Source organism: Mesoplodon mirus (assembly GCF_964341445.2).
Source record: "Mesoplodon mirus genome assembly, chromosome: 17".
NCBI classification, from domain to species: domain Eukaryota; kingdom Metazoa; phylum Chordata; class Mammalia; order Artiodactyla; family Ziphiidae; genus Mesoplodon; species Mesoplodon mirus.
In genome coordinates, this window is record NC_138993.1 from 67,026,145 (window position 1) to 67,044,405 (window position 18,261).

Consider the following 18,261-nt stretch of genomic DNA (forward strand, 5'->3'; position numbering starts at 1 on the left):
GGATCTGCTCACCTTGGGGATAAAGGCTTATGCTTTTGTCAATGAGAGGTCAAGTAAGTTACAGGACAAAAACAAAAGCTATGCGAGAAAGCCTTGGTTAAATTAAGGCAATCAGGATGCAGTACCACCGAACAATTCATGGAATGTCAATGAATCTTGACATTCAGAACATTTCCCTTTGAGGATACATTTTCAAGTTTATAAAGTTACATTCTCTTCTCTTTCAGACTGATCACTCTTATTACACTACGACTAATATTTATACAGTCAAATTGTAAATCCTGTGTATTGATCTATTTTTTAGACTCCACCTAGCACATGAAATACACGGAAAAATAAATGTTAAGTATTAACAATGTGAAACATGGGCAGTAAAGAGAGATGGAGAGTACATTAATTTCTTTATACCATTAAATTAGTAGATACCACCGTAATAACATACTTATTTCTCTATTAATGTGTTCTAGTGGTAGCTAGTAAAAGCTAAAATCAGAAATTCGGTTGTAGCCACAAAGAAATGGGAATTGCAGTAAGGGTTAAGGCAAATAGGAGACCTACTCTCATTTTTCCCCAATTTATTCTTATTAAAAAAGTGTATTTATAGTAAACTGGCTTTTTTGCTATATAGTTCTATGAGTTTTAACACATGTCTAGATTTATATAAACATCATCACAATCAGGATACAGACCAGTTCCATTGCCCCCAAATCTCCCTCATGCTACCATGTAGTTAAACCTTTCCTTCACTCCTACCCATGTCAACCACTAATCTGTTCTTTATTCTTAGGGGTTTTTTGCCACTTCCAGAATGTCATATAAACGGAATTACACAGTATGTATAACTTTTTGAGATTGGCTTCTTTGATGGCATAATGCACTTCAATTTCTTTTATATTGTTGTATGAATCAGTAGTTCGTTCCTTTTTTTTCTTGAGTAATATTCCATTGTATGGATGCAATAAAATCTGATGTCTGTTTACCCATCACCCACTGAAGGATATTTGGGTGACTTCCAATCTTTGGTGATTATAAACAGAGCTTCTATAAACATTTGAGTATAGGTTTTATGTGAGCATAAATTTGCATTTCTCTAGGATAAATATCTAGGAGTGAGATGGCTGGCTCATATGGTAAGTGTACCTTTAATTTTATAAGAAATTGCCAAACTGTTTTTCAGAATGGCTGTACCATTTTGCACTTCCATTTCAATGCATGGGAGGTCTAGTTGCTCTGTATCCTCACCAGCACTTGATATTGTCAGTTTAAAAAATTATTATAACCATCCAACAGGTGTGTCATGAAAACTCACTGTGCTTTTAATTTATATTTCCTCAATAACCAATGATGTTGAACACTTTTTCATGTGCTTATTTGTGTATCTTCTTTGGTGAAATGTCTGTTAAAATCTTCTGCTCTATTTTTTGTTTTGTTTTGTTTTATTTTTTTCTGGTACGTGGGCCTCTCACTGTTGCGGCCTCTCCCGTTGCGGAGCACAGGCTCCGGATGCGCAGGCTCAGCGGCCACGGCTCACGGGCCCAGCCGCTCCGCGGCACGTGGGATCCTCCCGGACCGGGGCACGAACCCGTGTCCCCTGCATCGGCAGGCGGACTCCCAACCACTGCGCCACCAGGGAAGCCCCCTCTGCTCTATTTTTTAACTGGATTATTTTATTATTGAGTTTTGAGAGTACTTTATATGTTCTGGGTACAAATTCTTTGTCAGATATGTATGTGATTTGTAAATATTTTCTCCCTGTTTGTAGCTTACCTTTTCATTCTCTTAACAGTGAGATTCATTGAACAGATGTTTTTAGTTTTTTTGTTTTTTGTTTTTTTTGCGGTACGCAGGCCTCTCACTGTTGTGGCCTCTCCTGTTGCGGAGCACAGGCTCCGGACACGCAGGCTCAGCGGCCATGGCTCACGGGCCCAGCCGCTCCGCGGCATGTGGGATCCTCCTGGACTGGGGCATGAACCCGTGTCCCCTGCATCGGCAGGCAGACTCTCAACCACTGCGCCACCAGGGAAGCCCTGTTTTTAGTTTTGAGAAAATTTATTTTTTTTCTTTTATGGATTATGCTTTTGGTGTCATATCTAAGAACTCAAGTCACAAAGATTTTGTTTCCCTATAAAAATTTAATAGTACATTTTACATGTAGGTCTGTAATCAATTTTGAGTTAATTTTCCTACATGATGTATAAGATTTTTTATATAATTTTGTATAAAATGTAAAGTTTAGGACAAATTCATTTTTTACGTATCTGTCCAAATGTTTCAACACCATTTTTTAAAAAGACTAAACTTATTAGCCCATTGAATTGTCTTTGTACTTTTGTCAAAAGTCAGTTGGCTGTACTTGGGTGGGCCTATTTCTGGACCATTACACTGACCAATTATGCTAAGTGAAGTCTGCTAGACAGAGAAAGACAAATACTGTATGGTGTCACTTATATGGGGAACCGAAAAAGAAAAAGTTGAATACATAGAAACAGAGAATAAAGTGGTAGTTGCCAAGGAAGGAGGGAATGGTGAGGGGAGATGTTGGTCAAAGGGTATAAACTTTCAGTTTTAAGATGAATAAGTTCTAAGGATCTAAATAAAGTACAGCATGGTGACTAATTAATACTATATTGTATACTTGAAATTTGCTAAGAGATTGGATCTTAAAATTCTCATAATATAAAAATGGTAACTTTGAGGTGATGAATATGTTAATTAACTTGATTGTGGTAAATATTTTACAGTGTATACATATACCAAATCATCACGTTGCATACTTTAAATATATATGATTTTGTCAATTATACCTCAATAAAACTGGAAAAATCATAAACCAAAAAACCAATGCTACGATTGAGATAGGAAATGCACTAAACCTATAGATCAATTTGGGGAGGATTGACATCTTTTCTATATTAAGTTTTCTAATCAATGAAACCAACATATCTCTCCATTTATTTAGGTCTCCGTTGATTTTTCATCAGCGTTTTGTAGTTTCAGCTCTCAAATCCTGTATATGTCTTATAAGATTTATAATTAGTATTTCATCACTTTTTTTGAGCTATGGTAAAAGGTATAGTTTAAAATTTTCAGTTTCCAATCATTTATTGCTAGTATATAGAAATATGTTTGTTTTGTTGTTGGCCTTGTATCCTGTAACCTTTCTAAACTCACTTACTGATTCTATGGGCTTTTTCTGTAGAGTCCTTGGGACTTGTTTATGCAATCCTGCCTGCGTGAGTTGGGATAGTTTTATTTCTTCCTTTCCAATCTAGATGCTTTTATTTATTTTTCTTGCCTCATGGCACTAGCATCCAGAAGGATTGTGAATAGGAGTGGAGTGGACAGTCTAACCTGGTTCCTGATCTTAGGGGGAGAGCATTTAGACTTTTGCCTTTAAGAACAACGTTAGCTTGGATTTTTTTAGATGTACATTTTCAGAGTAAGGAAGTTCCCTTCAGTTCCTAGTTTGCTGAGAGTTGTTAAATGAATGGATGCTGAATTTCATCAAATGCTTTTTCTGCATCAATTCGTATGATGATGTGGATTTTCCTCTTTAGTTTATTAAGATGATGGATTTTATTTATGATTTAAAAAACACTGAACCAGGGCTTCCTTGGTGGCGTAATGGTTTAAGAATCCACTTGCCAATGCAGGGGACACAGGTTCGAGCCCTGGTCCAGGAAGATCCCACATGCCGCAGAGCAACTAAGCCCGTGAGCCACAACTACTGAGCCTGGGCTCTAGAGCCTGTGAGCCACAACTACTGAGCCCACGTGCCACAACTACTGAAGCCCGCGTGCCTAGAGCTGGTGCTCCGCAACAAGAGAAGTCACCGCAATGAGAAGCCTGCGTACCGCAACAAAGAGTAGCCCCCGCTCACCGCAACTAGAGAAAGCCCGTGCAGCAACAAACACCCAGTGCAGCCAAAAATAAATAAATAAAATAAATTTAATAAATAAATAAATAAATAAATTTTAAAAAAACCATTGAACCAGCCTTACATTCTTGGAGTAAAGCACATACTCTCATTTTATATCCTTGTTATAGTTGAATTTTACTATGGGTATACATTAGTTATGTAAGAAGCTGATATAACTTAAGTTTTAAAGAAATACACATACCTGATTCCATTTTTTCCATTTTCTGGCTTCTGGTTAAGGCCATCCTTTACCTGAGAAAGAAAACATTTTCAAATCTAACTCATCAGAATAAGTTCAGAAGGAGAGTGATATTGGCATTTATCCTAGGAGCTAAGGGCACCTTGATTACATTTGCTGGGCTCCATTCTTCAGCCCTGGTTCACCTGAAGTTAAGATGAGTCTCTACAACTTTTCATGCTTGCTTTCTAGTGGTTCCACAGAACACTGCTCTACAAGAATTTAGGGCAAGTCACTCAACAGTTCCCTAATTAAACACATTACCAAGAAGTCTTAATTCCCTATCGCAGTTCTGTAGAAGCTCACCTAAATTCACCTGACAGAATACCCACAACTCCTTCATTAGGTCAACTACACCATCACAGCTTCTTTATATGCCGAATGGAATATCCAGATGCCTATATTTTGTCATGAAATCATTTTTATGCGTTTCTATTGCTTTTACCTGACGTATTCACTCTATTTTTTAAGAGACGGCTCTAATTTCCCAATTACTCAGTGCAAATTTTTTAAATGAATGCCATTAAAGATATATTTAAAACTTTATCTCAAAAAGTCTCTGAGAATGCACACAGGTACTCTGTGTGACCTGTGTACACGTACACCATTCCATGCCCAGAAGGTCTTTTTAAGATTTGTAAAATTACTATTAACCCTTCCCATCAAACCTTTACTGCAAGTCAAATGACTGTGTCCTTGAAGAAGGAAGAATTGAGGATTATCTAATATGGGGAGGAAAAAAAGTCACACCACTAAAAGGCTGTGTCTCCAATAGTACAGTCAAGAGTCAGCTGCAGGTGTCCAGCTACTTACCACTTGGTAATTGTTTGGGGCCCAGACTAGAAGGGTATGGCGATGGCCCTGCTCAAAGTCAGGAGCTACTGGAGTGAGTGGTGATCCAGTAGAAGAAATGTTTATACTTGTCAGTTTGTCTGCACTGAAAGTCATAAATTTACTTGCCTATAATGGGGGGAAAGGAATCACAGTTAATACCAGAGCCTTATTCAGCATTAACACTCTCATGCATATGATTTGGCATTCCCAGGTCATGTTCATACACATCCAAAAATGCCTTGATGGAGGCTGGCATTGGTTTATCTCAGCCCCCGCCCTAGTCCACCCCTGTGGACTCTATCCTGAAGTTGTTTAGCATTACCACAAGAATTATGATTTTCATCCAGCATTTTACTTTCATTTTATGAAGATAAATGCTATGGAAATTATTTCTACCATTGGGCAAGGAACAGCATTGAGGAAAAGCAACAGCCTGGGTGAAAATCAATACTGGGCTTTCCCAAGCATCGGGCGTCAAACATTCTTTCTTCCTTCACGATTATTAGTTTGGCAAGATCTAAGGGAGTGGTTCTCAGTGGTGGCTGACCAGGAATGTGACCAGTTAAATCAAAATTTCTGGAGTTGGGTTGAAGGCATCAGAATTGTCAAAGCTCTCCAGACTTAAGGTTGAGAAGCTCTAATCGAGACCAATGACCATCCATCCACAGTAGGGTTTTCCAGTCTCAGCACTGTTGGCATTTGGGGCAGATAATTCTTTGTTGAGGGGGCTGCATGTCAGCATCTCTGGCTTCTACACAGGAGACGCCAAAAGCATACTCCCAGTTGTGACCATTAGAAATGTCTCCAGAGATTTCCAAGTGTTCCCTGTGGGGGCTATTTTGATAGCCCCGGTGGAGAACCGCTGACCCAGAATCTTGCTATTTAAAGTGTGGTTCCACGTACCGGCAGCAGCAGTGTCACCCGACAGCTTGTAAAAATGCAGCATTTCAGACCCACTGGTCACAGATCTGCATTTTAACAAGCTCTCCAGGTGATTCACAGACACATTAAAGAGTACACTGGTCCAAAGTGAAGCCAAAATGAGATCAGAGATGAAGATATTTCACTTCCGGGCTCATCTTTGGATTTACACAAGAACCAAGAAGATCAGCTTCTCCAAATCCTATTGTAATAACTCAGGTCAGAAGAGGAAAAAGAAAGTTGCATTTCCTTCTACTTACTTGATACGTCTGGTTAAGTGTCACTGTCGTTCCAGGAAAAGATATATTCATGGTATCATTTCCTATATTCAATACTTTAATTTGGACTTCATTTCCTTTGGGGAAGACGGGAAGAGTTTTCTGAGCAAAATAAAAGAGAATTGGCAGTGAGGTCTTCAGTGCGTACTGAAGATGACCGTAACCATGGCACTGGAGTCACTTTCCCCCTGGCCGAGGAAGGTGGACTGGCTGAGGCACACAACGCACCCACCACGAAGCCCAGGAGGCCTCCAATCCCGCACTTCATGGCACCCATAGAAAGTGATGCTCGGATGGAACATGGAAGCAGTCGGCAAGAGGCTGCTCTCGGTCCTACCCAGCCACCTCCAGGTCAGACCTGGTCAAAGGATGCCAGGGTATGAAGCCTAATACCTGAGGGGTCAGAGTAACCATCGCCTAAATGAAGGTTGATCTTGTTGTAGCACCTGAGGTCTGCTCTCCCTCGTAACTCTAGAAGCTCAGACCTCAGCCCTGGACATAGTGCTCTAAATATCCCCTCACAATGCTTGGGAGCCCCCTGCCTCTCACCCTGCTCAGGGTTTCTGCCTTTTCTCTCAAATCCCAGTGTCACTGAAGTAATCCACGTCTATTTTAGCCCCACAATTCATTTCCCATAAAGCTAGTGATGTCCAAGAGAAAGTGAGCACACCCAAGCTCAAGGCAGAATTACTGACCACAGCCAAGAGGTGGAATGACCCAAATGTCCATCCGCAGATAAATGGACAAACAAAATGTGGTATATCCATATGAAAGACTATTATTCTGCCTGAAAAAGGAAGGAAATTCTGACATGTGCTACAACATGGATGAACCTTGATGACACCGTGCTCAGTGAAATAAGTCAGACACAAAAGGACAAATACTGTATGACTGCCCTTATATGAGGTACAGAGAACAGTCAAATTCAACGAGACGAAATAGAATGGTCATGGCTGGGGGACTGGGGGGAAGTAGAATGAGGACTTGTTGTTTAATGGGTACAAGGTTTCAGTTTTGCAAGATGAGAAGTGCTCTAGAGACTGAGGTCACAACAACATGGATGTACCTAGTGCTACCAAACTGTACACGGAGAAATGGTTAAGATGGCAAATTTTATGTTATACATATTTTACCACACTTAAACATTTAAAAAAAGAGAGAGAAGGGAGGGAGGGAGGGAGAGAGACAGAGACAGAAATAGAGAAAGAGACCGAGAAAAAGAGAGACATGGGGGTGGAGGGGTGGGAAAAGGAGGGAAGGGGGGGGGAGAGAGACAGAGAGAATGAGAGAGAGAGAGAGAGAGAGAGAGAGAGAGAGAGATATTTTACCTCTCATCTTACATACTACCTAACACCCTGTTTCTGAGACCTGCTCTCAGACTAACAGCATTAGGAATCTAGTTCAGTCCCATTTTGAGTCCAGCAGACGTGTGGATTAGCTTGGGAACTAACCATCATCAGGAATGTTAGAATACAAAAGGCATCTTCCCATGAACAATTTCCCATTACAATTGACACATTTTTGCAGGACTTTGTGAGTGACGAACCTCTTTTAACCAGATCTCTTAGGAGTTTAAATAGCAAAAGAACAAGTTCCACAAACTTCCCTCCCCTTACGAAAACTGTATTATAAATGGAAGCCCCTGTGTAACTGCCATCTAAGTTTTCTCCTAATTGAGTGCACCCTTTCGGCCCTACTCCTGGCTGCGTCCTTTGCAGTGACAAGAACCCACAGGGCAGGCTGACTGAAAGGGACTGTTTTGCCCTGCAGCGCATCGTCCGCAGCCCCAGGACTTAGTTTATCAGCAAATCCCTGGCGTCCCTCATCCTCTCAAGTCCTGGAGAAGGACGCTCCACCAGACCCACCAAGAAAGGCCACTGGAGAATCAGAAAGCAACTCACTTCGATTTCCACCTGCACAATTGCAGCTGCCACAAAAGCCATGGAAGCCAGGATCATTCCAACCGTCATCTTCTTCAAGGGACTGGCGGGACAAGCAAAAGGGTGGCTCTCAGCCAGCCATAGGTGAGCAAGCTGATGGTAAACCCACAAGGGAAGCGCTCCTCTCCCGCCCACCTCCCCCAGACAAAACCAACTCCCCCCCAAAACACGTGGATTCCAAGCGTCTGTCTCTTATTCATGACCAGGACTAAGGAGGATAAATGTTACGGCTTCTCATTTGCATTTGGACATTTAAATTCTAGAAACTACTTTGGACCACAGTTACTATTTCTATCATCTGCACATACAAGGGAGCCTTAATGAGAGGATTTTTCAGGGTGCCATTAATAGCGCTTTCATTTTAAGGGCAAATTTTCAGAAATGTCAGCACATAGACATCTGATTCAAAAATATTTCTTGGAAAACTCCCTCACATAGTGGCGTCATGGGAGAGAAGCCAGACGTTCTTTCTGCTGAGGCTCTGGGAGCTGAGGGAGCGCAGCCCATTTGCAAAGCCCTGGGACAGATGGAGTCCGAACCCCAAGCTGAGGGTCACCTACGTGAAACTGAAGCCACATTTTGCGATCAGAGGATACACCACGGCATCCATGATGGGGACCAGGATAACGATCAGGATGGCATTCACGGTCTGCAGAGGAAGTGGAGAGGGGCTGTGACTGTCTCAGTGGTGGTTTTGAGCTCTGAAAGCGACTTAAAAATTTTCTCTTACCTGCATCTGATCTGGCTGAATTTCAATAACTCCCTAAAAGGAGGGGGGAAATCTCATTGATAAGTTCGCACAGAGGATCCGTTGGGGGGCTGGGACGTTATGAGAGGGAAGCAAAAAGGGGGCAAAGGGGCTAAAGCAAAGGAATAGGGTCCAAGGGCTGTAAAATAGCTCCAGGTCCCAGACTTACAATTTTCCCATTCATAGCTGTTGCTTGCAGTGTCCACCTGGAGCCCTTCAAAACAAGTTAAGTTTCCTGCGTCATTTGGGAATGTGGGTTTTAAACATTTTATAAGTCAGTGCGGGGTCTTTTCCAAATCAGGAATGAGGTCTGAATTGCTATGGGGTTTAAAGATGTTTTTCAGTATCAGGCTCCTCTCCCAGCTCCACTGTGATTGTAGGTAAGAAGAAACAAGGGCTTCCCTGGTGGCGCAGTGGTTGAGAGTCCGCCTGCCGATGCAGGGGACGCGGGTTCGTGCCCCGGTCCGGGAAGATCCCACATGCCGCGGAGCGGCTGGGCCCGTGAGCCATGGCCGCTAAGCCTGCGCAACGGGAGAGGCCACAACAGTGAGAGGCCTGCGTACCGCAAAAAAAAAAAAAAAAAAAAGAAGAAACAACTTGCATTTCTGCTGTTCAGTTAACAACAAATTGTACTCCAACCACTCACGCAGAGCCTACAAAGGACCACTTTGAGGTAAGCTCTCCTTCATAAAGACAAAAATGCATTTCTGAGGTTTGCTGGGAAGCTGACATCACCTGCAAGGTGAAAGCATCTTCACACCCTGAGGATATTTTATGTTCACTGGGATCATAGTTTCAGGAACATTATTACTGTTAAGAGCCTACTGTTATGTTAAAAAACAAAAACAAACAAAAACAAGAAGGGAATACCATTGTCATTAAAATTTTAAGAAGTAAAATGGTGATTGATATAAGGCAAATGTAAAAAAAAAAAAAAGAGCCTATTGTTGACAGCCTAGGTTGTCCTAAAATGTAATTCCATCAAGAGAGTGATGGATTTAAACCTGGGCAGCCTAGTTATATTCAACCTATTTTGTAGTAAAAGATGATGCAGGACTGTACAAGTATATGTTATATATTCCATGAGAACTGGATATGTGAATTTTTCAACATAATCTATCATCTCTACTAGGAGAACATCATAGAAAGTCAGGAAATATGCCACCGGCTGAGTTCTTAATATAAGCCAGTCACTGATTACTTACTATACATTCTCTCTTTTGATCCTCACAGCCTTGTCCTGGGTTATTACCCTTTCAGAAGGGTTAAAGGATTACAGCAAGTCACACAGATAAAAGGTGTTCAGTGCATTTCTAGTGCAAGCCTGATTCTAATAACCAGTTCCCGCCCAACATGCAAAACTTGCTCTTAAGATGTTGGTCTAGGGGCCTCCCTGGTGGCGCAGTGGTTGAGAGTCCGCCTGCCAATGCAGGGGATACGGGTTCGTGCCCCGGTCTGGGAGGATCCCATATGCCGCGGAGCGGCTGGGCCCGTGAGCCATGGCCGCTGGGCCTGCGCGTCCGGAGCCTGTGCTCCGCAACGGGGGAGGCCACAACGGTGGGAGGCCCGCATACCGCAAAAAAAAAAAGAAGAAAAAAAAAAAAAGATGTTGGTCTAAATTCCATACTTACAAATAAGGAGATTAATGTCTACACTCAGTTTTTTCCAAGAGAAGGTTTACCCTTTTAATAATCCTTCCTGCACAATAAAACCACACATGTGTGTAAATTTCTTGCGGTAATGCCCAAAGAATGTTTTGTTAATGAAGATGTACAGAAACAGTTGCATATTACCTGCTGATCAAACAAGGCCCAGAACATGGGGAGAGGAATATACAGGAACATCACTCTTGTAACCATCTTGATTTGAGAGATGAGCCGCTCCTGCAGTTGGAGTGAGTGCGGGGACAAATCAGACATGACCTGTGCCAGAGCTCTCAGCCAATGCTATTTTCAGCGTAGACATATTTGCATCTAGAGACAAGCTGGGAGGTGAGTAATTGCTCCAAGAACCCTATCACAGGTTTCTTTAGAAAACCCCAAATTCCTAAGGTGTTGAAAATAAGAGTGAAAACATCTTTAGGAGGCAAATTATTCAAATTTAAGTGTAAATTCACTAAATGTAAATCCCACCACCATCACTTAACTCTTCGATATTCAAACTAAAGTTATGTGGTCATAATGACAGATTATTCCACATGAACAACTATGAAGAGGTAATATTGTTTCCAGATAAATTATATCCATTGTTTCTCAAGTTCTTTTCAATATAAATAAGCACTTTCACACAGGGTCTTATTTAAAATGTTAATAAAGTTTATGAAGATACGACTGATAATTCTGTCCATGTAGCCTATTTAATAATACGCATTACAATCACTGGGGCCATTGTAGCAGTAATCATCACTTACGTCGTATTTCTCCTTAGCCCAGTCCAGCCAGTGCTCCCTCTTGGGAAATCTCTTACTCCGATGCCTGACCCTATTTTTGATGGCAAACTGAAGGAAGGAAGAACAATCAAGTTTCAAAACAGAACTGATTCCTGTATCAGTGCAACACATTCCAATGAAACTCCCTTTATTGGAAGACTTACGAGAGAAGCAAAATATGAAATTGTAGACGTTAGTGTAATGACGATGCTAAAGGCATAACATGCATTTATTTCAAACCTCTCCCTAACTGAGAGCGTTTGAGCCAGGGTGAACAAAACCACGTTGTTACTTACTACTTCACTCTCTGGATTCTCTAGAGAGGAGCACTCAGTAGAAATACAACACATGACACATTTGCCATTTGAGTTTTCTGGTAGCCATGTTAACAAGTAAAAGGGAAACAGGTGAAATTCATTTTAAATATATTTTATTTAACCCAGCAAACCCCAAATATGGTCTTAACATGTACTCAATGTTAAAAAATTAATGAAAAAATTTACATTCTCTTTTCATGCCAAGTCTTCAAAATCTAGGGTATACTTCACGCTTACGCCACATTTCAATTTGGATGCCAAATTTTTATCAGAAATGTTTGATCTGTATTTACATTGTCTAAAATTTATGCTTGAAAAACTAGACTTACACACCTAAGTTGTTTCAAACATATTTAAAAGCTGTCCAATAACTGAATTGAGTACTGGTTTTGAAATTTAAGAGAACCCACTGGGCCTCCCTGGTGGTGCAGTGGTTGAGAGTCCGCCTGCCGATGCAGGGGATACGGGTTCGTGCCCCGGTCTGGGAGGATCCCATATGCCGCGGAGCGGCTGGGCCCGTGAGCCATGGCCGCTGGGCCTGCGCGTCCGGAGCCTGTGCTCCGCAACGGGAGAGGCCACGACAGTGAGAGGCCCGCATACCGCAAAAAAAAAAAAAAAAGAGAACCCACTACATAGAAATACATGTATAAGAAATTACATAATTTAAATTAACTTAAGTGAAATCCAATTTAAAATTCTGTTCCCCAGTTGCACTTGCCACGTTTCAAATGTTTGATAGCCACACGTGGCTAGCGGCTACCATACTGGATGGTGAAGGCCTATTATAAGGTATTACAGTCACACGAAGGAGAGGGAGAACTCACTACATAGAAACAGAATTAGAAGAAAATAAAGATTACAGTTGAACATATTTTAAAACATGGTAACACTGATCCAAAAAACATACCTACCTACCACCACCCATTACAAAATTGGAGGCTTCCAAGATTCCTTGTTTGTAAGATGCCTTTAGGAAAGCAAAGTGCATTCACAGTGATGTAACAGCAGGAGAAGGCGATGGTGATGCCAGCTGGGGACATGCATGTGACTTTGTGACTTAAAAGCAATAACTCAAAGCTACGAGATGACTTAGGATGCTGGGAAACAACAATATCATTCTCATGACTAAATAGCTTGAAATTGTTCTTTTGGCATTGGGACTAAGTCATCAGTTACTTGGGAAGAAAGAACTTAGAGATCACTGGAATTGGATCATTCCTATTAGACTGGGAAAAGCTTTTTGGTGGGAATAGTTCCAATGTTAGAGGAAAGTGTAGGAGGAAAAGGGAATAGCAGCGAGGCGGGAGAATTTTTGACTTTGATAAAGTATACATGTATACTTTAACACAATAACATCAGGAAAAGGGGAAAGTAAGTGACTAAAATTATCTTAAGGCTGCCTTTACATCCAAAAGATTACCCACACTTAAAAAAAATGAGTGACACATTACTCCCTGATTATACAATGTCGATATTCCTAAAAAAAAAAAATGGGTAGTACGTTTGAGAATAAAGTTATTTGACTCCATTATTTAAAAATTCCTACACTCAATATTTATTTCCTGCCTTAAAATGTGCCTGTGTGGACACATACCGTGTAGATGCACATGGAAGAAACCATATTCCGCATGTTCCTATTTGGTGAAATAGTCTTGGAAACAAGACTTCTGATGTCTGCACAGTATGACATAGATGTACTATAAGTTAAACACTGTTCTATTTTCAGCAACTTGCTGGACTTCAATTTTTGCCATACATTTTTTTCTAAGTATTACATACATTGATAACCTTTTAATGTGAAGCTGTGTTCATTTTTAAAAGTTATTTTCTTGGCCTTACTTCCTGCAAGTAGGATTACTGACACTTTCCACACTTCAGACTCTGCATATACACTATGAAGCCAGACCTCTCCCTTTTTGTTTCACTGCTCCCTGACAAACATCAGATGGTGTCTGTCATTTTGAGAGGTAAAGAGTCCCTCTGATTTGCTTTTCTTTCACCACTCATCTTATTTTATAAGTTCAATAGCCATTTCCATCCCTCCCTTTTTGAGTTCTGTTTGTGTCCTTTTCCATTTGGTGAGTTTTATAAGAAACTTCAATTTATCAAAAAAGGAAAGAACAAGAATAAAATGTCTAAAGGAAAGTCAAAGGTTCATTGAATTTTAATTTAAAGGAGGTAGAAGGCTCTGGGGGTGACTAAATGTGACTGAGAGAGAGGACTACTGAAATACTTACCCCAACACACCTGGCGACCTCAGCCATGACATTACCCTGGGGCTGGACCTTCTTGTACATTCCACTGCCAATGACAAATACAACTGGGGAGGGAGGGCAAAAGAAGATAAGTCAACAGGGAGTTTGACAGAACTATCTGTGAACTAGGATATGGGTTTTTATTTGACTTACAACCTTGTTTTGGAAATACCGGGATTACTCATAGTGTTGGTTTACCTCCCTCTCTCCTGGTTTCCAGAGTGCTTTTGATTCTAATAATCACAGCAGCTTCTCAGTAATATTATATTGTGTTCTCATATATGAACATTGAAGCCTAATACTATCCCCTTCCCAGAACTTGGGGCAGCTTGCAGCCACTCGGTAGAGGTATTTGAGCACAAGTTCTATCCCTCTTTACAGGGATAAATGCTTTCACAAAGCAGATTAATGCATTATTGTACAAATACACAGAACACAGCTTTAATTTTCTGGCTGCAATAGCAAGAGAAAGTTTATTCTTTTTTTAAAAACTTCAGACAAAAATAGGAACTAATCTGTTGAAACTTCTACTTAGTCACATATGGCAGAATTTATTCTGTGGTCATGGTACAGAAACAGTCACCATTAATTGCATGTGCAGTTACAGTTTTACGAAAAGTTAAAAAGTTCTTTTTCAATGAGGCCATTCTTCCATGGACCTTCTTAGAAAATGCATAATACTGTGAAAATAACTTAGGGGAAAAAAAAGCCTTTCTGCAAGAGACTCTGAAAACCACAATCTCTATGCTGGGATTTCTGATTATCCAACATCACAATTCAATAATTTTAAAACATCGATGAATTGCTTGACTCCTACTTGTTTTCCTCAATTTAAGAAGGCTTGAAGTTTTGACAGGTGCCAACTCTCAAGCATATCTCCAAGTGTGTGCCTGGATTGTAAATGTTCTTACAGTTAAAGGAAGAGAAGTTTACTTGTATTCTCACCCAATGCTAATTTCCCTCAATCCAGACATGGAATACCCAGTTGAGTATTCCATTTGAGTTTACCTCTTTTTGCCAACCAATATTTTAATCTTTAAGCTTCTGATTAACTAATGAACTTGTTCAAGCATAGGATTGTTGCCAATAGGAACCTCTAGAGATGATGGTAAGGCATAGGATTTGGCCTCTTCTCAAATTCATTATAAGAAAAAGCATAATCTTTGAGGTAAGGATGACTCATAGAGACGAAAAGAGAATTTACCTGATGCCAATTTAACACAGCATCTGGCATAAAACAATAGTTTTTGAAAACCTATCTCTTTACCCAGAATTAGAGGAGAGAAGGCATATATAAGCCTTCTAGGGGAGAGTGGCAATATTTAAACAATTACAGAAGAAAATGGATGTTAAAAAGGGGGTGGATCCTGAGCTTTCGCCTAAGTGTTAAGGATAAAGCTAAATTACTACAACATAAGCAAAAGAGATGAAAAAGGGCATACTCAATACTACTAAAAACTGGTAAAAAAAATCAGAGAACGTGATAGTGCTGACTGTTACCTCATCTGAGAGGGACGCGATGCTATGAAGGCTTGAGAAGGTTATCGGGTTCTGTTTCCTTCTTTTGCTTCTGTTGTAGAGTGAACTGTGTTCTCCCCAAAAGATGTTGAAGTCCCTGTCCCCAGGACCTCAGAATGTTACCTCATTTGGAAATACAATCTTTGCAGATGATGAAGTTACGGAGAAGTCATTAGGGTGGGTCCTACTCCAAAATGACTGGTGTCCTTATCAAAAGGGGACATTTAGACATAGATGCACGCACAGGGGGAAGGCCATGGACCGACTCAAGTTATACTGCCACAAGGGAACTATTAGAGGTAGCAGGGAAGCCTGGAAGAGATTCTTCCCTAGGGCCTTCAGAGGGAGCACGGCCCTGCTGACATATTGATCTTGGACTTCCAGCCTCCAGAACTGTAAGACAATTAATAAATTTCTGTTGTTTAAGCTACTCAGTCTGTGATACTTTGCTATGGCAGCCCAAGGAAATGAAGACACCTACCATTTTTAATTTTTTTTATTTTTATTTTATTTTTATTTTTATTTTTTTTTGTGGTACGTGGGCCTCTCACTGTTGTGGCCTTTCCCGTTGTGGAGCACAGGCTCCGGACGTGCAGGCTCAGCGGCCATGGCTCACAGGCCCAGCCGCTCCGCGGCATGTGGGATCTTCCCGGACTGGGGCACGAACCCGTGTCCCCTGCATCGGCAGGCGGACTCTCAACCACTGCGCCACCAGGGAAGCCCACCTACCATCTTTTAAACTGGACTATCCCTTGTAGAAAACTCTTCAGACCTCCTAAAACGCCAATGCCAAGAACTTATGTGCAAATGACTATACACATATATTCCTCCCAGAGGAAAGACAGTCTTCTAGAAACATTTAGAGATGATACATTATGGAAAACTAGATGTTCACTGGAAATATTTAAGTGACAACTGGACCAGGTTGCCATGTCTTCAGGCAAGTTGTAGATGAGCACATGTTGATTAGAACAAAAGCCTTCAGCCATGGTTTCACCTAGTCTAGCAGATTCTATCACCTTCTTCTTAATCTGCCTAAATAGTTTCAAACCTTTAAATGTCCAACTCAATTGATCCCCTTTCCTCTGGACTCTTTTCTGATCCTGCTTTCTCTGAAACAATATGCCAAACTCTACTTTCTTTGAATTCTCAGAGTATGTTTAACGTGGGATGGCAATTCTTTGTATTACTTACTATTACAATTTGTTACCTGAACTTTAAAAAACTGGTCACAACAATTAATATGAAGGCCTGACCTGATCACAGGACTGTATTAATTCAACTGATTTGTACTTACTCAGAGCTACAGCCATAAGGGCAGCAGGAACCCCAAACGCCAATGGGTAACAAGGGTGTTTACTGTGAATTCCACATTCTTTAACTGGGGAGAAATGACAAGATTAAAATTCATTATGGCAATGGTAATAATACTCATGTATTTCCTGGTTTTGTAAATCCCTAACTGGTTCTTACATATTGTTTTCACTTAATGTTCTAGACTTATCCATTTGCCTTACTGATGTCATTGCAAGTAGACTGTCATTGCAGTAGACTGATGTCTACTACAAGGCTGAGCAAACAGCTTTGTAGTAGAAAGAGCAGGAGATGGAGGCGGGTTCTAACCTTAGCCACTAAATAGATGTCTGATACCAGCTAAGCCAAAATCAGTGGGAACCCTTATGTTCTGTGGACTTACTTAGTGGGAGAGATGAAAATGACCTAGACACAATAATGTGAAGAAAGTGGGACTCAGAAAGTAAAATCAAAGGGCCCTGGAAAATCAGGATTATATGTCCCTGAATTCATGCCAATTAGAAAACAATTAGGTGACCCAGGGTAGGGGTCAATAAACTTTTTTGTGAACAGCCAGATAGTAAATCTTTTAGGCTGTGGACCTGTCCTAACTACTCAGCCCTGCCTTTGTAGGTGAAAGCAGCCATACACAATACACACATGGATGGTCTTGTCCAGATTTCTGGATTTGGCCTGTGGGCCATAGTCTCCTAACTCCTGTCTGAAGATCTATTTTAGCTCTGAAATCCTAGGGTTGGTAGGGAAAAAATTAAGACTCTGGAAGGGGCAACAGAAATTACTGGAAATCCTTTCAGTGGAGTTCTGGAGCCTCCAGGAATCATCTGATCCTAAAGGGGTTCGTCTTTGTTTTTGACCAACTGTTTCACAGTTCTACAGAGAAAGAAGTTAACTAGGCAGAAAACTATAGTCATACAAATGTTTCCTGTTCGTTACTGTACAAATGATTCCTATTCACAGCAATGCAAAATAATCCCCCCATCCAGTAAAGAACATAAATCTCTGTTAGTCAAATCCTTATTTGAACTGATTGTAGCAGCTTTCCAGTTCCCTCATTAACTAATAAGTTACATAAAATCTCTGTCACGCTGATGTTACCTCTGTATGAGAGCCATGATTTTCCCTTAAAAATTATCCTATTACACATTTTCTAATTCAAATATGCACAGCATATATTCTAGTAGAACCTGGAGGCGGGGGAGGTTAGGGGGTGAGAAAACATAACGTAAGAATAAAAGCTAGTAAATTTTCATACAAAGCAAGTTGGAATGGGGCTTAAGTGTCATCTTCAAAGTGCTACTACAGGCAGAAATACATAAACTCCATAAATTATCTCCTTTCATAGTTTATTCTGACTCGAGGTGTGGACACCATAGTCCTGTTTTGGTCTAATTTGTCCCCAAATATTCCCTTCCACATGGGAAATTCATAAACCCTCAATGGAGTGCTGACAAGCACAAAAATATGAGCTGAGGATAGATGCTGTCCCATTCTCTTCCTGGGGGGCAGTTCTTTCAGAAATATCTGAGATGATGGGAAAGCAAAGGATAAAAC

At 40.8% G+C, this 18,261-nt stretch overlaps 1 protein-coding gene across 1 annotated transcript in view; it reads right to left on the reverse strand.

The window, feature by feature from the left end:
• Positions 1-18,261, reverse strand: part of SLC15A1 (solute carrier family 15 member 1) — a gene marked incomplete at its 5' end in the record, with an annotated part of 34,156 nt that overhangs the window by 11,070 nt on the left and 4,825 nt on the right. Inside the window, 11 exons of the mRNA XM_082602365.1 lie at positions 4,122-4,171; positions 4,971-5,117; positions 6,173-6,292; positions 8,092-8,173; positions 8,691-8,779; positions 8,861-8,893; positions 9,048-9,092; positions 10,672-10,761; positions 11,289-11,375; positions 13,861-13,943; positions 16,694-16,777. Coding sequence (XP_082458491.1) covers positions 4,122-4,171; positions 4,971-5,117; positions 6,173-6,292; positions 8,092-8,173; positions 8,691-8,779; positions 8,861-8,893; positions 9,048-9,092; positions 10,672-10,761; positions 11,289-11,375; positions 13,861-13,943; positions 16,694-16,777 — 910 coding nt within the window. The remainder of the gene's footprint in view (positions 1-4,121; positions 4,172-4,970; positions 5,118-6,172; positions 6,293-8,091; positions 8,174-8,690; positions 8,780-8,860; positions 8,894-9,047; positions 9,093-10,671; positions 10,762-11,288; positions 11,376-13,860; positions 13,944-16,693; positions 16,778-18,261) is intronic.